The sequence below is a fragment of the Poecile atricapillus genome, chromosome 2, assembly GCF_030490865.1.
Source record: "Poecile atricapillus isolate bPoeAtr1 chromosome 2, bPoeAtr1.hap1, whole genome shotgun sequence".
In the NCBI taxonomy this organism is placed as follows: Eukaryota; Metazoa; Chordata; class Aves; order Passeriformes; family Paridae; genus Poecile; species Poecile atricapillus.
Window position 1 is genome coordinate 48216744 of NC_081250.1, and position 22196 is coordinate 48238939.

At 38.8% G+C, this 22196-nt stretch overlaps 1 protein-coding gene across 4 annotated transcripts; it reads right to left on the reverse strand.

The window, feature by feature from the left end:
* Window positions 1-3032: 3032 nt before the first annotated feature.
* On the reverse strand, window positions 3033-22147 carry MLH1 (mutL homolog 1). Of its 4 annotated transcripts, XM_058832794.1 has the most exons (19): window positions 21779-22147; window positions 20484-20574; window positions 20258-20356; window positions 17885-17958; window positions 16712-16784; window positions 16349-16440; window positions 14897-14939; window positions 14180-14268; window positions 11828-11940; window positions 11154-11247; window positions 10468-10621; window positions 9420-9757; window positions 8494-8642; window positions 6988-7096; window positions 6100-6163; window positions 5386-5550; window positions 4453-4545; window positions 3974-4087; window positions 3033-3447 (listed from the first exon to the last, which is right to left on the reverse strand). In XM_058832794.1, the coding sequence occupies exons 1-19, from the start codon at window positions 21883-21885 to the stop codon at window positions 3280-3282; spliced, it is 2229 nt and encodes a 742-aa protein (XP_058688777.1). In that variant the 5' UTR covers window positions 21886-22147; the 3' UTR covers window positions 3033-3279. The 4 variants fall into 4 exon arrangements, with proteins under 4 accessions (XP_058688777.1, XP_058688778.1, XP_058688780.1 ...); XM_058832795.1 differs by lacking the exons at window positions 14180-14268; window positions 17885-17958; window positions 20258-20356; window positions 20484-20574; window positions 21779-22147 and having other exon boundaries at window positions 16712-16756; XM_058832797.1 differs by lacking the exons at window positions 11154-11247; window positions 14180-14268; window positions 16349-16440; ... (3 more) ...; window positions 20484-20574; window positions 21779-22147 and having other exon boundaries at window positions 14897-14942.
* Window positions 22148-22196: the final 49 nt, after the last annotated feature.

The following is a 22196-nucleotide window of genomic DNA, read 5'->3' on the forward strand; positions in this document are numbered from 1 at the left end:
AAGAGTAAGAACACCTTTTCTTTTCAGCCTCCCTGTTTATAGTATCTGTTTTCTTTACTCCTATCTTCCTTCATCCTAATTTATGTGATCTGTTGCAGAAAGAAAATCTGCAGGAAGTTGCAGTGTGGAAACTGGCAACAGTCTGTGGCTGACTTGCTGGTAGAGCTGCGGACAGGAGTATATACTTGTTAGAAAGTAAAGGGAATGGTTCCCATGTACTGTAATACCTCATGAAGATGTACCTTGTTGACATATGTATATTAGGTTGCCTCCCAGGTGGTATGAAAGTATTTGTCCACAATGTATTTTATTATTCAGTGATTCCTGAAGTTGATCTTCTAATGACTAGGTAATTACTGGAAAGTGTTGTCTTGTGTACCTAATCAAGAGACTGGTAATATAATGAAGTAAAACTTCTCTGTGGTGGAAGTATATTTAATAATTGTTGGGTCTCACTAGATAAAATTATTTTATGTTATTGCAATTTGCCATTAGTTTATGTTTACTTTTTTTAACTCCATGCATTTTTTTTAATGGGTATGTTCACTTTCTAAAATAAAAATGTTAAAACATGAGAAATGCATTATGATATTTCATTGCTTTGTCATTGGAAAAATCTGCATTTATCACTCCTGTATATGTGGGGCAATAAGGACTCCAGTTTGCATAGATTTTGTGCAAAATGTGTTACAGTACTGTTTGCCTGTAGGGAGGCTATGTTAGTGATAATGGCACATCATTTCTTTCTTGCATTGGCTTCAGTATACTCTTCCTAAAGTTCTCTTCTCTAGTTGCTGAATGAAAATATAAGCCAGGACCAAGTTTATCCCTTACATCGCTTCAGAATAGGCAAGATCTGTTTCAGAGGATGCAGGTTAAGAATAAACTATCAGAAGAAAGAGAAATTCAAGCTGTCATTGTCAGTGTTGGAATATTCCTAATCAAGGCTGTGGAGTATCTCTTATGAGGAGTGACTGCAGGCACTGGGTTTGTTTAGTCTAGGGAAGAGAAGACTGAGAGGGGATCTCATTAAAGCAGATAAATATCTCTAAGGCAGATGCCAAGAGGATGGTGCCAGACTTTTTTTGGTTGTTCCCAGCGACAAGGAGCAATGACTAAACTAAAACACCAGAAGTTTCACCTCAACAGGAGGAAGAACTTCTTTCCATTGAGGGTGGCAGAGCACTGGATCAGGCTGCCCAGGGAGTTCACAGTCTCCCTCTCTGGAAACATTCCAATCCCACCTGGATGTGCTCCTGTGTCACCTGCTCTAGGTGACCCTGCCTTGGCAGGGGGGTTGGACCAGAACATCTCCAGATGCCCAATCCAATCCTAACGATTCTGTGATTAAATTCAGTGAGAAAAACACATCTGAGATAGGAGGTCAAAGTTCCATTAAACCTATGAACTTCATGTAGGTACATAACTCATGACTTTACTTGAACCTCTTCTTCAATCTGCAATATGAAATTCCTCTACATATCTAAGAAATTCAACCTATTCTCAGTGCCTGCTTCCTCCTGCAGTTCTGTACTTAGAAAAAAGGGAATTAATACAAAAACTGCAAAGCTGAACAAGCCGTATGCATTGGTGACAGGAAATCCTTGGGGTGGTGGGTAGTTTGGTGCTACACATGAAGTTATATTTGGTAGATGTCAGGTAAGGATTTTGCAAGCCTCTCCTAAACAAGCATGTTTCTTCCTGTGGTGTATGGCTTGGATGCTCTGCACAGTGAGTTAACTGAGATGCCATGTTTTCATACATGGATAGTTTGCCAAGGAAGTTGGAATCCTGCTTGTTATGTATCTGTGACAGGAATGTTTTGATTGGTGATTTATTGCAATCTTGACTTCAAAGTATACTTTGCAAAAAAGACTTCCTGGATTTTTTTATCCAAAGGAAATCAGTTAAACTGTATCAGATTGCTTAATGCTCTGAAATTATATACAGATTAGAAGGGAAAAAAAACCTAGTTGAGCTTTATTATGAGAATTTTTCATATTGTGACAGAAACTTTGCACTATGTAATCAGGTTTCTATTAAATACCAAAAGGAGAAAAACACCAAAAACAGAAGAAAATGAGCATAACTCAGAATATAGTTATGGTTTTGGGGGTTGTTAGTTTTGTGGGGGTTCAGGAACCCACACAGCATTATGATGAGGAGCTGGCATTTGTTACATGACGTAAGAGCAGACTGCCGCCACTCTTACCATATAACGTAAACACGCCTGTGGTGATCTAGACATTTTTAACATATACGTGTCAGAGTCCAGGTTCTTTTGAATGTTCCAGAGAGGAAGCTTTTAATGTTAAATATCAATTTTACTTACTTATTAGGCATTACATGTGAAGAGTGATACAGCAGTATGCTGAAATCACAAGACTAGACTTGTATCAAACTGCTGCCCTTCATGAGTATTTCTCAGAGGCAGGGTTTGGGACCTCAGCAATCCAAGAGGATTAATGCTTCTGCTTGTACCAGCTGCTTTCAAATGGAACAGAAATCTTTACAGTGCACAAATGAAGCTTGCTTTCCCTTTTGGTTTGGATGTTAGATGCCTCTTGGATTTGAAAAACGCTTTCCCTGTGGGGACGCAACCTTGCAAGTAGAGCTCCCAAGCCCTATTCATTAAATTCAAGACAATGAATATTATTGTCTGCATGCTCATTTACTATCTGCCAGAACATTCCCGTTTTTATTCTCTGACTCCTTGATTAAAAAGGACAGGATTGGCCTTATTTCAGCAAGGGCTCTGAAATATTACAAGACTAACTCTTGCAGTAACATGATTTTAAGTGCTTTGCATGTATACTCACATTGCAGGTACTGTAAGACAGCTGTCATGCTTAAAACAAGAGAATGCAGGTAACCGACTTTGATTTCCAGAGGCAACTGAAGTTAAAGTATTCATGTTTCAACTAAATTAAGCTCTATCTTCTTCCACAATCACTTCACAGTCACAAACCCAGTATATTTTCTTCAGTAGCAGTGTATTCTGTTAGCAGATTGGTTAATAGGGAAACTCAAAGTCTAAGTGAAGATTTTATTTTAGGGATTTTCATTGGGTTTAGACACAGCACAAATGATTTTCTTTATACTTTGATCAACAGAAGGAAAATAGACAATTTACTGTGGTGTTAGCAGTTTAGGGTACTAAATCCCCTTTCTGTCCTCCATCAAGATTCCAGTTTTATCTTCAATTAAGTAAAACTCAAGGTAACATGAATGAAAACTGAAGGTGTCCATCTAAAAAAACAGTCTTTAATAACTACTTGCTCAACATCTTTCAAAAACTTTATACAGGTCAGGCAGGTTAGCAAGCTGCAAAATGTTGCCATCTTCTGCAAAGTGTTTAGGAGGTAAAAGATGAGTCCTAAAAGCTTTGTAAAGTACATGTTCCACAGTCCACTTCCATGTTACTGAACCAGAGTCAGAATCTTCATTCTGAAATACAGGAAAACAAGGACAAACAACCTGAGGTTCTGTTTAACTAGAGGAGAGCATGCCTTAAAAACTTTACTATGTAAGACTACAGCAATTGTAAAATTCTGCTGGTATTAGAAAAGTTCATTCTATATAGTCAATTCTAAGCTCTGTAAAGTCACTTGCAGAATGGGTGAGCTTAACTGATCGATTAGGCAGATATTTAGACACAATCAGGTTGTATTTTTAATTTATATGCATCCTTATTCTTCTATAAAAATACAGCATAAAAAATACTTTCCTAACTCAGAGGCCAAGGAGGCTTATAATAATATTAAGTACACTGCAATGCCCAAAGTTAAAAGGTTCCCTCAATACCTATAATACTTCAGAAAATTTAAGCCACACACTTTCAGAATCTTGCCACACTGCCGCTTGATTCAGTTCACTGAAAGAGCTGGGATTAGAAGTCCATATCAGAAAGAGCAGAAGTTTTCTGTATGTTGTTAGTTATCTGGTCACAGGACTAGTTACAGTATTCTCATACCTGAGAGTTTGTTGGGTTAGATTCCTCTATTATATACTGCTTTCTGATGGAGTAGAACATGGCTAGTTCTTTACTCAAGCTTTCAAAACACTCCTTTTCTTCATCCCAGTTTACCTGTTTAAGAAAAAAAAAAAAAAAGTAATTTTATAGAGTATGGGTAGCAGAAAAAGAGATTTTCCATAGAGATTCTTAATATGGAAAATTTATATTAATGTATTGGCCATTTTTGTCCTGGTAAGGTAAAGTTATAGAATGAAAAACAGGGTAGGAATGCAGACTTTTAAGTCAAAATAGAGGCTCAGACAGTCAGTAGTTATGAATACAGAACCAAAGCATAACTAATCAGTAATCACAGAACTGCATCTGGAACACATAACAGCACATTTAAGCTGCACCAGAAACTGCAAAGGCAGACTGGAATTACTTAAAGTAAAAAAAGTAATTATGCATCAATACAAAATCAATTTGAGAGACTATACCTCTGTGGCCAAGCGCAGGATAAACATAGGCAGTCCTTCCAATGGTGGGACATAGTTGTCTATCAGAAGTGGTAACCCAGTAAGATTTCCTTCCTGCAAGGCAACACTGCTGCTTCAGTAAAAAAAAACTTCTTTCTTGCAGTAAATGCACCAAAACTTACATATTTTAAGACTGATTCTTACCAAACTCAGTGAGCCTCACAAGTTTTTAAAGCCCAATGCCAGACAGACATTGCATGAAGAGATTTATTGGTGGTGTTTACTTTCACAAGGCATGTATTAAGCCACTTAGCTCAGGGAGTGGCTGAATTCAACCTTCTCCTCTAGCTCCAGGTTACATAGATACCACTTCCCAGGCAAATATCCAAATGAAGTGCCTGAGCTTGATATAGCTGTTCACTTTTGTATAAAGAAAGTAAGGGTTGCCTTAAGACACATTGAGAGACACAGTGGTGCTGCAGCCCTGTCTGACTTAAGACTTGGTTAAGATGCACACCTTGCTGGTTAAGAGATCTGCATTCTAGTTATAGAAGCAATGATTTAATTATGGATTGCCCAGAGAGGCAGGAGGTTCTTGAATATCTCCCTCACTGGAGATATACCCTGCCTGAGCAAGGAGGTTGGAACAACAGATGACCCACTGTGGTCCCGGCCAACCCAACCCAACCCATCCTGTGACTGTAGCACCCTTCTTAAAGGCAGCCTAAGTCCTGAGAGTTTTAAATGAAAGGGTTATGCTACCTAAAATCTTACTGGAATTAGTTCTTAGTGATGGTAAGCACTGCAAGCAAGCTGCTGCAGTTATCTGTCACCAAAATATACAATTACGGAATCATTTAGATTGGAATAGACCTTTAAGATCTAATCCAGTCATAAACCTAACATCGCCAAGTTCACCATTCATTTATTGTCAGAAGTAATAGCTGTAGTCACCTCATCAATTTCAAGAGAGAAATAATCTTTCAACATTTCAGTCTTCTTTTTCAAAAACTCTACAATGTATTCAGCAAGCCCTTCTTTTGGGCCATCTTCTTCTGTCCAGCCACTTTCAGGATCCTCTAAAGCAAGCATTGAAAGCTCATATAAAGGAGCTGGCTCCTAAAAATGAAGAAGGCAAAACTTTGGTTAATGATCAGCACACTCTATTGGAAATCTGAAACTTCTTCCTTCACATACTAATTAATTCTAATACACTAATTCTGGCCTGCAGAACTAACAGTTCTGTTTATCATAACCAAGCTAAAAAGGTATTAATTTCTTTCTTCTTTCTCTGCAGTCCACAATCTCACTGAGCACTGTGATATTTTACAGGATAAACACTGGCAATCAACACCGTATTTCTGCAGACTGTATATTCCAAGTAATTATTTGTCCCAATGCAATGAGCAACAGCAAAACTTGGTAAATAACTACAACTGACACTAATAACAAGCAGCCAGGATGACAATTTAACAATAGCAGCTACAAAAGTACTAAGTTTGCTTGTTTTCTGTTCTTACTGAGAAACAAAACAACATTCCTATAGTGGACAAAAGACAACCTGAATGTGCAACTAAAACTATGCATTTATTTGAAAGGGCAGACATACTGTAAATACATTTTCTAAAAAATCTTTTTCTATAGGATATAACGTAAAATTATACTTACAGACAACCTTAAGACTCCAAAGTTTGCAAAGTCATAAATAAGTATCTGGTAGAAGAGTTCTTGGCTAAATTGAAGAACAAAAATTAATTATATGGACAGGATTGCATATCTACAAATTACCATAATTAAGAGGGGAAAGTAAGGAACATCAGACATATATATCCAGTCTTATTACTAAGGATCTTACTTTAACTCCAGAGTTTAAGGGTTCACCTGCATTATCTAGATATTTACGATTAAATGTATTTCTTGGTTTCTGACATCATCAGCCACAGTGGTGCAGAAATGTTACATACTCAAGTATCCAATTTCTATCAATTTAATCCTTGATAATTTATATTTCAACTTCTTTATTTCTTTACTGCACTGTAAGAAATGCAAAGAAACTGGGAAATTAATAGATGTCTATCTTAAGTCTAATCTCTGAATTCTTAGAAGAATTTAAGTAGCTGGCCCTGTAAGGCTGCACAGGCAAAATTACAAATTTAATGTTACAATCATGTCCTGCAGATACACTTAACCCAAGTGGATACAATGTTTTCCAGGATTTTTCTGAAGCTTTATACCATGATCCTGAAGTGAATCATGATGATGATCATAGATCATCTAGATCATCATGAAGCAAGAGAAAGTCTTTCCCTTTCCACCGAGTGTGAGTACTCAATACAGTAGTTGGCATTTTAATTACACTGATTTCCAGCAACTTTTCCCAAGTGTGCCAGACTTGTTTCCACTGTTCTGAATGAAGTGCTTAATCTTTAGCCCCATGACTTTTCAGACAGACAACAAGAGAACGGTGTTGTTTTCCCTGTCATTTCCTTCCTTCTTCTAATTAGCTTCACAATTGGTACTTATTTCAGCTGCCAACAAGTCTAACAACTCCTTTACCTGAGTTTTGTTGTATTGAGAAGGTACAGCTTTGTCTGGTACTGGGCCAGAGCCCACTGAGGACTGACACAACCAACAAATGAGTGCTCATGTAGCATCTCCTGAAGTTCTGAAACAACAGAGAGGTGGGGAAGAAACAAAAGAATGTCATTGCATAGTTGCAACCCTGCCCTCATTTATTTAGTTGAGTGGTTTGTGTATTTTTAGCATTAAAGTCTCAGGTTACTGTTCAGTCACTCCTACACCCCTGCTTCACCTTATATCCTTGTATGACCAATTATTCACAAGTTTTGAAATATTAATAACTTTTCTGCATACTCATACTATTAAAGCATAAAGGAGAATAGTTATTTAACATTTAAACTACAAGTGCAAATTAGAAAAAAATAAAAGTAAAGTCCCTGTGTATGAATAGCCTTCCAAAATTAATTTCCAGCCACAGGGCATTGGTGAGGAGCGCATACATACTTCAAAAACTGCATGTGTAAACCAGCTTTGCAACACAATCTGGGTATTATCAAACTAAATTCTAGAAGTGTGATAGAACAGGTCCATAATATTTTTTTTTCATAATTTCTTTACTCTCACAAAGTAACCTTTATTTAAAATACATATTTATATGAGTGAGAAGGCTGGGAAAGGTATGAGAAGTCAGATTTCATAAAAGACTTCATTTTAGGCATTCCACAAAAAAAATTCACTAGTTGCCATACATGGGAGCAGCTTTGTTACTGATGTTTGGCACTTCAGTCATGGCACGAACAAAGCACTAGGCTACCCTAATTCCACTGTTCTGCTTTCCAATATAACAATCTGAGAAAGGATTTCTCTCTTTCCAAAGTCTCTTTTAGGAACTTCTTACAGATGTGATGATGAGACACAACCTGAGGCACCTTCACAAGTATTATCAAGCATTTTGAGAGATTCAGGGACAACCCTTTGATTTCAGTATTTAAACACTGACAGACAGATATGGAATTACTGGGTCAGAATTACCAGTCTTCTGCAAAACATTTGCTAGAGCACAAGTAAAGTAAAAGTTCATGCTTTCTAAAGTTTAAGATTCTTATCAATTTATATAAATTTATTTATTACAGATGTCTGTGTGGAGCGTCCCAAATTCTTACAACCAGAAAAATCAAAATAAATCCAACAAAACCCCTAGAATGTGAGATTCCTAGCATTTAGACATGAATAATGAGGGTATGAGTCAGTGTAAGTTGCGTTCAGACACTGAATTAAGAGGGAAACACCCTAGAAAGAATCACAAACCTTTTACCTTTGTCTGAAACAACTCTTACCAAAAAAGAGGATATTTTACAAGTCTCACCATTTCATGTAAGTGGGACAGATACAAATAATAATGAAAAGCAAAAGCTTTTGTTAAAAACTTACTTAGCAGCACAGTAAGTTCACTGGGCCTCCTTTTAAATACCTTTTCCCATTTCAAACAGTCATATTTAGTTGGTGGAATAATAGTAATTTTGAGAAACAGGTCTTGCTTACTTGCATGTGCCTGGTTACTAATTTCCTCCTGGAGAGTCAACACACTGGTTAAGTTGATAATTCTTCTTCTAGGGGTGCAGGCAGCAGTCATGTCCTTTCTGGTATCATCTTTCTCCAATTCCACATCCATGTGTTCCCGTGGTCTCTTCCTGCAATACCAAAACAAAAGGAATTATGTTCAATTCTCCTATCACTTAGGCCAAACACAACAACAGATGAGATGCTCAATTCACATGCTGTATGTTAACACAGGAAATGCAGACAGTTTCCCAGAAAGACAGTTTTATTTTTGCTTCTGAGGAATAATCTGTTAGGAAAGGGTAGTTCAGAATTTTAAGAGAGATTGTGACACTCTAATACAAATCACATCAGGCAGCTGTTGCTTAAGCACCAAGCAGATTGGGTTCTAAAGGACACATCAAAAATGTTGGTATTTCTGACGATTTTCTTCTCCATGCCCATTTTTCTGTAATACTGGGGAAAGGGAGTCAGATTCCCTCAGAAGACTTTGGCCTCTAGTAACAGTTTCTGCAAGAGCTATAAAAAGTTTATAGCACTTTAGCCTTTACTAGGGTAACACCTGTCAAATTCAGTGATGTAGTTTCTACACCTCACAAAAGGAGGGCTTCCAGGAAGAGACAGACCAGTATGATCTCCCCAGATTAATGCCATTATTTATGCTGCTTCCTGCCTTTCAGCAAGCACAGAAACTATATTCCAGTCACAAAATGTATCACAAGTTACACAATTTACAGATCACAGATTAGGTTTAATTTCTCAATAAAATGTCATGAAAAATTATTCTAGAGAATTTTTTCCTTCTGGAAAAGCAGAAGTCCAAAGAGATCAGAAAACTCGATAGTTTCAGAGCTATGCCATGAAATAAATAGGTAGCCTTGCACCAGTTTAGGAAAGGTGGGACTTACCGAGAAAGCACAGTCTCAGGAGACAAGCATCCACTCTTGCTCAGCCCCCCTGTATCCTCCTGAACATCAGCCATTTCAACCAGGTCACTGACTTCTTCCATTTCAGCATCCTGGGGCCATCCTGCAGGAGGTCCTGCATTAACCTCTGTTGTCACTTCAGTTGGGCCTGCACTTAGGGGGTTGTTCACTGGCTGAAGAAAAGCATCCAATTTCTGCTCTCGGGAATCAGTGCGGACCATCTGATGCGCATAAACTTTATCGCTGGTTCCCTTGGTAACCACAGAAGAGTTTGCTGCTACAACCTCACTGGAAGAGCAGTCAGCCCCTGGAAGCAATGTCTTCGTTCAGACATGAGGAAGCAAAGAGAAGAGATTGAACAAGAAAAAAAGGAGCAGAAAGATTAGTCACACTTCTCACAGTATCTTACTGCTCAGAGGCAAATTTGAAACCCCTAGCAACAGAGTGTCAGCTGCTTAAAAGGCCACCAGCTTTGCACTTGCTATCCACATAGAGTGAATGTCATCATCTTGGCAGCTGAAATCATTAGCTAACATTCCTTTGTCTCAAAAGAAAAAATCTTTAAGGTAGAAAAATCACAGGAAAATTAGTTTGTATAAAAATTCTAGTAATTCTTATGCTATGCTTTACATAAAGAGAGAGTAGAGTATCTTCTGACTATTTTTCTGGTAAGATTAAATCCGAAGTGTTATCAAATACACAGAACAGTTTCCTCAATCGCATCATCTTCACATAAATCAGGGCAGAATAAAAAAACAATGTACCACATGTGAAGGCTAACATACTTAAAAAATCAAGACAACTAATCAGGTACTTGACAGAAATGTACTTAAAATCTTATCATACTTCTTTTTCTTTCTTTTGCCATATTGTTAACACTGATATATTAAAGTGACTCGAAACAGAGCAAAGTTCTAAAGATACCAGTACACTTGTGTCATATCTGCAAAGACTTTACTATTGAACAGAATAAATTATCCCTGATCATTAAAATAATGCAGAACTGCCATCACTCCATAGATGTTCTCACCTGAGTGAAGTACATCCTTGAGGAATTAGAGCCCAATAACTTGCTCTCTACATGCTGCTGCACACGCTCCAGAATACTGTCTTCATGAAGAAAATGGACCTCGTGTTTTGTAGGATGCACATTCACATCTACATTCTGGGGGGCTATTTCCAGGCTGGAAAACATTTTAAAAGAAGTTAACCTAAAATAACCCATGGATAGCAGAGAAAGCAAAAATTGGTTCAAATTTGACAAAATTTGTCAGGCTTGGTGACATTATTCCATACAAAGAAGTCAAAAAGATCCTGAAACCTGCTAAAGTTATATTACAGTCAGACTTGTTTAGATAATTAAAAAATAATACAAAATCACTCACCAAAATGGGTTTATATAGGTAAGCTTAAACCAACCTCTTCCACTGTACAACTACAAAAACCCACTTTTAGAAATATCTTTTACTTGCGGTGTCTCATGAATTAACAGGAAAGGACTTCAGCTGAAATTATAGATACTAACTACTTCTAAAACTAAAGTCTGTCTTCTTAAGAGTTCCTTAATGTTATTTATTTATCTCCTGCCTGGTGATGAACTACCTCAGTGCAATGCTGAACACTATCATGAGGAACAGAAATGTCTTTCTAAACCTACTCACCCTAGTTATATCCTACAAGAAAGTATTAAAAGGCTACTTCTTCCTATTACTTTACCTTAAGTATAGGAATGGGTGCGTGCTTTTTGGCAAATAAGCAGCGTACACAGTTTCTATGGCTTTGCGCATAGCAGCTGACTCTACCAACCGATCTGAAACACAGAACACAGCGCTGTTTCCAAAGAGCCCAGCTAAAACACACTGCACAGTGCCCATCTGTTCCTTCAGACAAACATCTTCATGCTTTGTGTCTTCAAAGGGAATCTGTTTTACCCATTTTCCTCCAAGACATATTTATTCTTCATATACAACCAGGAATAGACAGTATTTTCTCAGCATGTTTTACATTTAAAAGTATATTTTTCCCACAAACACTGAAATAACCAGACTACCTTTTCATTATTTCATAGTCAGGGTTTGTTGCAACCCATGCCAGTTTTGCTGGAGAATGGAGAGACCAGTCTGTACAAGCTGGCAGGACACAGCCATAACCTCGATACTCTGAAGTTTCTTTAAGTCCAGTCTTAGCTGTTTTCCACTAAATACAGTGCCAAGTGTGATGCACATTGCAAATCTAAAAACACTTTAAGATTTACAATTAACTGTAATATTTATTCTTAAAAGTGTTTTTAAGAATGCTCATGCACTTTGTAGATCTTCAGAAAGTTTTGTTCTTCTGATTATGTAAGCAACATATGAATGTACAAAACGCTGCCTTTTTTTTAAACTTACGGTTTATGAAGAGTAAAAATATACATTTCTTCACAGAGTAGTTTGCATTTGTGATGTAACCTTTCATTTTAAAGGCCAGATTTGAATCTTCACAGTCCACTTCTATGAGTTCCCTATTAAGTTTAACAGAAACACAAACAAAAAATCAGTTCTGTTGATGTAAATTTTGAACAGTACTAACAAGTAGTGATATTCTGTTTTGCCAGTTGGCAGGGTCAGCACAAAAGACACAGACACCGGCTTTAAGGAATGAGTGTAATTAACTATAGTTCAAAACAGCAAAGAATTACAAAAGGATAAAATAAGTAACGCACCTAATCATTACCAGAAAAGATTGCCTACAATGATTAAGAAGATACATCATCAGTGACCCTAACACTTTACCATCACCCAGATTCACACATCAGCTGGGGGAGCCCCAGCCACAGTGAAGGACTGGACAACCACTCCTGGTAAGTGGGAAATCCCACACAGTGTGTCCACGTGTAGGTGAAGACTCCATCTTCACTAGGAGAGTGTCCAGCTTTTATTTTGTTTAATAAAAAAGCTCACATAACTCTAATGTGGAAACATCTGGTTTCATTCTCCTCTTGGGTTCCACCCAAAGCCTGGCCGGGGTTAAAGGAGGAACCAAGGGAGTTGGCTTTGACCATATACCTCCAAACAAGGTCAGAAGTCTGATTTCATGGCCTTGTCCATCCTCTAAATTTGGGAAGATAAATATGTTCTTATCACACTACATATTTTGCTAATGATCATGTGTATTTTGCTAATGAGTAGATACAAATATCATAAAACATATGGTTGGAAGGTTCATCTAAAGGTCAGCTTTGGCTCAGGGCCTATTGTTCAAGTCTCAGTACTTCATATAGTGATTTATTTTCCATCACAGTTAATGAAAATATTAGAATTATTTGAGAGCTCAAACACTGACTGCTGGGTCACAGTATTTAACCTGAATTGCATAATTTCCTCTTCTTAAGTGTAAACTGGTAATATTGTTGCAATCTGTAAAATTACCCCCATTATCTTTTTAGTACTGTAATACATCACAGTATCCACAGCATTATAATCGACTGATAATTCTAATATGAATTTCATTGTTTAAGTCATTGACAGTGATTAACAAGAACACTTCAAATTTTCTGCAGCCAGGGAAGAACAAACACATATTTTCTTGGACTACTTTGTCTACTTTTACCAGTCTAATACATCTTGGTAGTCTGTTAAGAAGTCATTAAAATGTAAAAACCTCTCTTGCTCATGCACATAGATCCTAACATTAACTATTTTCATAACAGTTTTAATAATTTTCATAATTCATTTGTCAAGGAAAATCCATTTTGGCAGTTTGTGAGCACACCTCTCTAGGAAGCCATTATGCCAACTTCTAAAGTTAACACAGAACAGACTTAAGGACTACTTATTTCCAATTCAACCTCAATATATACCAAGTGCCATTTTTATTTGTGTTCAGTTTTTAACACCATCTTGAACTGGGTAAATTATTATTAGAAAAGAAATTATCAAAACATTTACTTTGAAATGGACAATTTATCCCTAACCATACAAAGAAAAACTCTTTTCAAACGAGTATCCATAGCAGAAATAAACAAATGCACAGCAATGAAATACATAGAACACTGCAAACCTCATTACTTAGCAGCCTCTCTATTTTGCTGTGCTTCCTAAAGGTGTTTTCATGAATTAGAAGTTATATTCATTTAATGTTAAGCTTGCCTTCAGACAGTAACAGAACAGAATCAAAGTGACACCCAGCTGTTCATGGGACAAATTCATACAATGAATTCTTCACAGCTCAAAGTCCTGAAGGTCTCATAAAGAGAATTTTTCCTAAAATGGCAGATACATCTTCAAAAGATGATCTTTTGTTTTTTCAATTTTTTCTATCTGATTTACACTGCTTCAGCTAATGTAGCTTTTGTCAAAATAGGAAACAATAAGATTTCAGAAAAAAACAATATGAGTAGCTTTAAAATTTGTCAGGTAGCAGACAGTAAGAAGAATTTTCATGGTACAGGAAGAGGCTAGGAACTTGTAGAGAACACAGGTTCAGCTTGCTGTTTTTACATGAGCATACAGGAAGTCAGAAGCAGATGGTTCCTTTTCAGTGCATTAAGGAACAACTTTGTAACTTTCCTCTCCCTTTTGGTGCACAAAAAACAAGTCACACATTCTGAAAAGAGCTCCCTAATTGCAGTACTGCCTCTACTCTGAAATTAACCATGAAGGAAGCAAGAAAAGTTATCATAGGCCACAGTCTTTAAAGAGAAAAGGGAGGGTGATTCACTGGAAAGCTTCCTATCAAAAGGAAACTTGATATCAATGTACCTGCTAACAGCATTTCCGAAGATGGCCCTAATGTTGTCCACTGTTGAGGCGTTGGACAAGGTTCTAACATCTGACACGGTGTCACCTTGCTAAAGAGAGTAGAATTGAGTATCAATCAATTCACTTCTCTAGAGGAAGTTTTAAAAATACTTTAAACAATAACATTTCTAAAAAAAATGCAGGGAACAAGATAACATCATTATATTGTTTTGTATTCCTATTTACATATTTATGTTCAAAAGAGCAATGGATGGTAAATGGCACATGTTCACAAGATCAGCTAGAGCACATCAGTGCACTGAGGTTAGTAACTCCAACTTAGAAAGTGAGGAACACACTCAAGTTCAGTAAATAATTATCAAGAATGGCACAGAACAAAGATAATCTACCCCAGCCTCTTCCTTATCCCCTCTCTTACTTGGTAATCAGGCCCTTCAGAGAAGCTGAAACAACACGTGAAGCTAAACCAAATACAGCACTGACCACACAGCATTCTCCAAACTCCTGACAAATATATTTTTGTCTTGTTTACTTCTAAATGATGTGCTTTCTATTCAAAGTGCACCAACATACCCTTCATTTCAGTATAAGGGAAGGGTCTCTATACTGTTCCTGTTACAGTGCAGATTTTCTGGCATTTTCAGATATACACATTATGTATATATACACAGACACATACAGACACACAGTGAAGTTACAAAGACTTTATCTACACACCTTTTTAACTGAAAAGCTGATGCCTGAGTTATGGATGGCATACCTGAAAAACAGATAAATGTTAAGTCTGCAGTATGTGGAAGAAAAGGTAATTGCTTCCCCTGATTGCTAAAAATCAGCTAGTAATGGGGCAAGCAGTTTCACCTCCTGATGGGCAGCAATTTGAGCCAAGCTGAGCTTTTGAAGACTGAACAGCTAAAAAAACCAAAACAGCTGTGTTCTATTTATAACTCAACTGTAACCATAAGAAATTCCAGGATTAGCTTAGCTTATTTCTCAAAAAAAAAAAAAGATCAGCTTCTACAGACCTGTTTTTTGCACAGGTTTAACTAAGAAGCCCATCAAAACACCCTCAGTATAAAAGATCAATAACAGAATCAAGTCTCAACTACTATGGAAAAGCATCTGAATAATGGCTGGCCCACCCCTCTAACTTCCCCTACCCAGACAGTTCAGCTCCTACCCAGACAGTTCAGCTACCTGTGATCCCATGGCTGATATCTAATTCACTACAGCTGCATAATCTTGGCTCAAAATTTGAGGGAAATTACTGCATTGAGAGAAAAAACACACCATAGAATTTGCAAGATGAGAAAGGTAAAAATGCAGACAAAGATTAGGCTGCTGTGACTGTGAACTGAAAAATTTGAGACGAAAAAAACCCCAAAATCAAGTAATAGAAAAGTCCTAAAGAAAAATAACAACCAGTTATTTTTAACTATTATAACAACCAATGAGCTGGAGGGCTGTAACTCGGCAAGATTTCAGATCATCCTGTTCAACAGAGCAGCAGGATCTGACCCTCCACCTCCTGGCTGAAGTCTGGCTAACCCAGTAAAGGTTCTTAAATAGTTTATTTGGGGAATAGACTAAACCTTGGTATACAGTCTTGCAACTCTTTGCTACTTTTTGTGTCTTCTGAAAGTGTAAAGCAATTATTTTGCTTAAATTGTTCAGATCCTGCTTGCAAAACCTCCGCACACTATGGGAGACTACAGCAGTGGCAAAAGATGCAACCAAATAGCCCAAGAAGGGAACATCCAATAGCTAAAGAGATATTACTCCTTTTTGGGGATGTTAAGTTTCATTCAACTTTTCTGTATTCAGCCAAATCTCAACGTTCCTGAGCAGTTTTTACATGAATTCTATTCAGCCCAGGTACATTTAAAATTCACTCATTCAAGTCCATCACCATTTCTTTGCTCAAGTTCTTACAAATAATTAATAGTCACAGACAGAATACACTGCTTCCTATTTGGATTTTTCACATCAAATTTGATGGACTGTTATCTGACATTGCACATTAACAAACAGTTTAAAAAAAATGTAACAAACAAAATCACCACCAACCACAACAAAATGACATCAAACACAGAGTTGCCAGTCCCTCTGAAAAACCCCGGTACTCCCCATGGCAGTATATAAAATTAGGAGCCTCCTTTTTTAGTTTACCTGCTAACAACTTCTAGTATTTTTGCATATTCTTCATTTGGATTCTTTAGAGCCTTCCTCCTTGTATTTACGTTGTAAAAGAGATCTTCAACCTACAGAGAAAAGGTTCACAATTAAAAACAATTTTTAAAATTCTCTCATATTGTAGAATTCATCTAAATCCATCGTGTTAATTTTTATTTTATATATAAATTTTCTGAGAATATTTTGGTTTATGAAAAATTAACATTCAATTTATTCCTTAATTCCCTTGGTTCACCTAACAAACTGCAGCTTCAGAGATGATGCTGTTATGTACCTTACAATGTAATTGGTGAAAGGGGAACAGAAAAGGAACAAGAGAGAACGGGCACAAAAACCCACCGTGATCTGAGTTCCTTGGTTTCCAGCACAGGGCTTCGGAGGGGCTTTGATTTTTCCATCACTGTAAGTAGCTCTAGGCAGAAAATAAGAAGTTGTAAGACATCCAGATTTACAGGAAGGCAGACATGGACAGGTGAAAACAAAGGATGAAAACAAAAGAAATCCCATCATTGTCACACTCCTCCCTCCAAAGAATTTGGGACACTGAGAATTAGTTTCCTCCACCTTTCTGCTGGAGTAAAACTGTCTTCATTGACTGTAAGAGCCAGAGGGGCAGTGGGGGAAAGGGAATAATAGCAGAGGAAAGGAGGCAGATCATGGCATATGCATTTTGAAATTGTATTACTGAGATTTTTCCTCTAAAGGCAGGATTACTGCATTTTTTTCTTTCTTTAATAGCTAGACACAGCCTAGTATCAATTCTTCCACTAGACTTTACACTTCAGTTATGCTAACAAGAAATTCTTGACTTTACTCTAAGATCTGTTTCCTTTGACACTAACAAGATTTTGAGTGTAAGAGATTTCTGACCCATGTAGGTCTTTCAGCAAGTTATAGAGATGCATAAATTCAAAGGACAGACTTTTTCTTTCCCTCTAACATACCCTGTGTATTTAACACAAGAAAGACCATAGTCACACAGTCTTTTGAAAAACCATCATTCAGAACACCTCCTTTTCCCCACTCCCTTTTTTTAAAAGTATTTAACAAATTAATGGAAAAGCTTGTAATTTAGATGAAGTTTTCAAAAGAATATTCAAAACTCTTTCTGGACAGGATAAAGCCCCTATTGTATAGTAAAGAAACGATAACAAACTAAGCTGTAAGTTCCTGTGCTGAGACTTGTGAAATTTGCCAGACGTGATGCCCGTAATATATATATACAACTTTTTATCCTGAAATGGAGAAAAAGACAAATGTTTAACCTACATTAGCTACTGAAATAGAAGTTCTTTCAAGATTTCCTGTCTCCCCACCCTACCTCCACCAATTTTAAAATATATTATTAAGCTAAAGCTTAGCTTTATAATTTGAAAAAATACATTTTCTCACATTCCAAGTCTGTTTGATTTCTGCCCTTACCACACCCTCCTCTGTAACAGGAGCTCTGAAATTGATACACCTGTTTGCTACTGCATGCAGCAGAAGTCATCTGGACAACAGGTAGCATACCTGAATGCACACTTTGCATCAGCTGTTTTAGTTGTTACTGTAACATGGGCAACATGACTGATGCTAGCCAAGGCCTAGGAAAAGAGAAAGCATGTTTGTAAACCTTGCTCTGGAGAATGCTGAGGCACATCCACACTTTAAACACCATCATTAAATTTCAATATACCCCTTGCAAGTAATTAATAAAAATCCTAACAAGGAAATTGCAGGTCAGTAAAGCTTAAACAAATTCTAGTATCTAAAATACTAGACTTCCAGTAATTTTATCCAGATCCTTCTGGCTTCCCTAATATTTCTCTATTTCTGATGATGCAAGTGGTTAACTATATAGCATAATTAAAAGAAATTTGCAAAATTATTAAAGTTGTGCCTTTTTCTTTTTTGTGTTAACTAGAAACCAGCTGGAAGGTTTTAGCTGTTACTCTCACACTCCTGCCCAAGTCTTTCTCTTGACTGTAAGTAATATTACTGTCGTGGTTTTAAACTAGTAACAAAAAATTACTTATTTCTTGCTGTGAGATATGGATTAAAATAAGAGCAAAACAGGCTTAAAACTTAAAAGGAATAAAGACAGTTTATTAACAAACTACAAGAATAAGAATACCAGAATAAACTTTCAGAAAACCCTTTTACTTCTCACTACTTGACCATTTCTTTGTACACATAACAACATAGAGACAAAAAATTTTAGAATCTTGGTGGTCAAAAACAGTCTTAATTTTTAGAGTCTTTTCATCAGTCTTTGTAGAGAAACAGAAGTCTCTTTCTGCCAATCTATGGAGTTTTTAGAGTTTAGTCCTCCCATCTCACACTACTCCGAGGTGTGCATGGGTCAAATGAGTCCAGGGATGCCATTTTTAAGGATAAGTTATTCAAAGGTAGAAATCTTCTTCATTTGTTTCTGTGAGCCTTCCTGGAAAACAGCCATTCCCTTGCCCCTCAAGGCTTTAAAATTTTCACTTTACTCGTAATTTCCAGCAACTCACAGTATCACAACCACTCTCTCTTTTCTCTAAAGTCCACACTTTGAATACTCTATTCCTCCCATACTCTAGTCATGAATTAAAGGAATCTTTAAACTACTAGTGTCCATCTCCATAGCTGTAACAGAAAGACATTTCAGCAGCAAGCATCTTCTTTCTCTCTCTTTCTTATTTAAACTTAACTCTTTTCTTCACTGTTTTTGGTGGTTTATAATGTCTTACATGTTGATTGTCTCTCTTTCTCTGTCTTTTCTAAGAAAAAGGAGTAATCTGTTTGATTATCCAGGTAGTAAAAGAATTAAAAGCTTTAGGAAAGCTGCAAAAGTTCATAGTGTCAGGTTTCAGTCCAGCAGCAGACCCTGAAAACTGAACCAAGCTGCTAGGCTCTGCTTCCCTCTCCTCCCCCCCCTTTCCCTCTTGTCTCTTGCGGCCTTCATTGGCCGGGGGGGGGGGAGGTGGAGGAGGTTATTACAGAGCCTGTTACCTTCTCAAAGCCAGAAACCAAAAGAGCGCAAGAGAGTTCTGAGTGTACTTCTTAAGGAGGTGTTTACAAGTTGAATTCACTTTTTAATGGTCAGAACGGCTGTCAATTCTTAGAAATGACTGATAATTGGTCTAGAAGAAAAACTCCCATCAGCCACCAGTAGCTTCAACTTCCCCTCTCTCCGATCTGTCTTAAAGGTGAAGCTACCCCATGACAATTACAAAGTTAGGTCACAATGGTTTTCCTGGAAAACTCAAAGGACATTTCTACACAGACAAAACCAGCCTCAGGACCAGACTCCACTGTCTGTGAAGATGAATATGTTTAAAGTGTGTAAGGAGAGGACCCAAACAATTTCTACTCTCAAGCATGTGAGGATCTATATATCTGAGCACAGGACATATACTCATATGTCTTGTTCATCCAGAGGGGAAAGCTAAACTCATCCTTGACTATACTTCCAGAGTTTACATAGAGTCTACGAGAGTATGAAGAACCAGCTTATCTGAGGGGTCAGCAAAACTAACTTTGTCTAACAGCAAAAACAAAGGAAGACCACTGTACATTTTGCACATTTAGTTTTAAGTGTGGTATTTAGACAAATGTCTGACATCGAAGATTCACCTTCTACCGCCTTTTACCTGTACATTCCTGAACCATCATTTGAGAAGGCAGGCTTTGTTTCAATTAAAAAAAAAAAATCTTATTCCAGAAAGCAAGAAGAATATAAACCTCCCTATAGGCATCCACCTAATCTTGAAAGACACTGAAATGTATTTTGAACTATATTCACATAGCAGACTCTCTCAGAAAACAGAAGCTTCTGTACAGAGTATTGGAATTGTACAACCCAGTACAGCAGAATAACAACAATGAACAGTTTCAAAACCTTGATGAATAGCTTACCTCACCCCTAAAACCATATGTAGAAATACTAGCCAAGTCTTCAAATTTTTGCAGTTTACTCGTAGTAAATCTCTCACATACAATGTCCAGATCTTCTTTCTACGTGAAAGGGACAAGCAACAGTCACTTTCCAAGTTTTTTCAAGATCAGAAACACTTAAAAATTGAAATATTTTTAAAAGGCAGTATTAAACAGCAGCATAAACCTATCAACTTTGTTTACTTACTCTGATACCACAGCCGTTATCTTGAACCTGGATGAACTTCAGACCACCTTCTTTAACTATTACCTGGATACTCGTAGATTTAGCATCCAAACTACAGAAACCAAGAAACCAAGAAAGCAATTTCAATCACAGAGTTCTGTTTAATACCTTTATCCATGATCTGGATGAGGGGATTGAGTGCAGCCTTATTTATTTTGCAGGTGACACCAAGGTGGGCAGGAGCATTGATCTGCTGGAGGGTAGGAAGGCTCTGCAGAGGGATCTGGATAGGCTAGATTGAGGCCAGTGGTATGAAGGTCAACAAGATGAAGTGCCAGGTCCTGCCCTTGGGTGACAACAACCCCATGCAGCACTACAGGCTGAGGGAAGAGTGGCTGGAAAGCTGCCATGTGGAAAAGGATCTGGAGGTGCTGCACCTCTAACAGCAGTTGAACATGAGCCAGCTGTGCCCAGGTGGCCAAAAAGGCCAATGGCATCCTGGCCTGGATCAGCAATAGTGTGGCCAGCAGGAGCAGGGCAGTGATCGACCCCCTGTACTTGGCACTGGTGAGGCCACACCTCAAATCCCATCTTCAGTTTTGGGCCCCTCTCTACAGGAGAGATATTGAAGTGCTGGAGCCTGTCCAGAGAAGGGCAAAGGAGCTGATGAAGGGTCTGGAGCACAAGGCTGATGAGAAGAGACTGAGGGAGCTGGGGATGTTCAGCCTGGAGAAAAGGAGACTCAGGGGAGACTTTATTGCTCTCACTTCCCTGAAAGGAGGATGTACCAAGGTGGGGGTTGGCCTCTTCCCCTAAGGAACAAGTGATAGGTCAAGAGGAAAAGGCCTCGACCTGCGCCAGGAGAGGTTTCAATTGGATACTAGGATGCATAATTTCACAGAAAGGGTGGTCAAGCAGAGAACAGGCTACCCAAGGAAGTGTTTGAGTCAATGACCCCGGAGGTATTTAAAATTCCCGAAGATGTGGTGCTTAGGGACATGGCTTAGCGGTGATTTGGAGTGGTGATTTAATGGTTGGACTTGTCCGAAAGCAAACAATTCATGAATTTCTCAGACAATAACAAAACAAGCCGGAACACAAACGCAAACAGGAACGGAGTTTTCCAAGCGCAGCTGCCTCCCGTGCGTTCCGCACGGGCACATCTCGCCCCTCCTCGGCCCCCGGCCTCCCGCCGGCCCCTCGCTGCACGCCGGGGCCGGGACGCGGGGCCGGGGCGCGGGGTCAGCCGCGGCAGAGCCCCCCACCCCGCCCTACACAGCGCGGCCGGGCTGCGGGAGGAGCGGACCGCGCGTTACCAGTTCTCGATCATCTCCTTGATGGCGTTGGCCGGCCTCTGGATGACCTCGCCGGCGGCGATGCGGTTCACCACGGCTTCATCCAGCCGCCGGATGACGCCGGCCATGGGCGCCGCGCCGGAGGGAGCCGCGGTCGCGCCGCGGCCGGGCGGGAGCGGGGCGCGCGCTCGCCGCCGGGGAAGGGCGCGCCCCCTAGCGGCTGGGAGGCCGCGCCGCGGAGGCGCTGAGGGAGGGGAGGCCAGGCCGGGAGCCGCCGGGGCCCGCAAGGGATCCGTGGGGATCCGACCCGGGCGTCCCGGGACACAACGGGCTGGGCCCGAGCCAGCAGGGCCCTTGCGGCCTAGAAACCCAGTGAAATCCTGGGGTGCACTGCCAGCAGGTCGAGGGAGGTGGTCCTACCGCTCTACTCAGCCCTGGT

Coding starts and splice junctions, on each gene's coding strand:
- MLH1 (XM_058832794.1), bottom strand. CDS start 21,885: ATGGCCGGCGTCATCCGGCGGCTGGATGAAGCCGTGGTGAACCGCATC. Junction 20,357..20,483: donor ATAACGGCTGTGGTATCAGA/GTAAGTAAACAA, acceptor CCTTTCACGTAG/AAAGAAGATCTGGACATTGT. Junction 6,164..6,987: donor CTCAATACAACAAAACTCAG/GTAAAGGAGTTG, acceptor TCTTCAATTTAG/CCAAGAACTCTTCTACCAGA.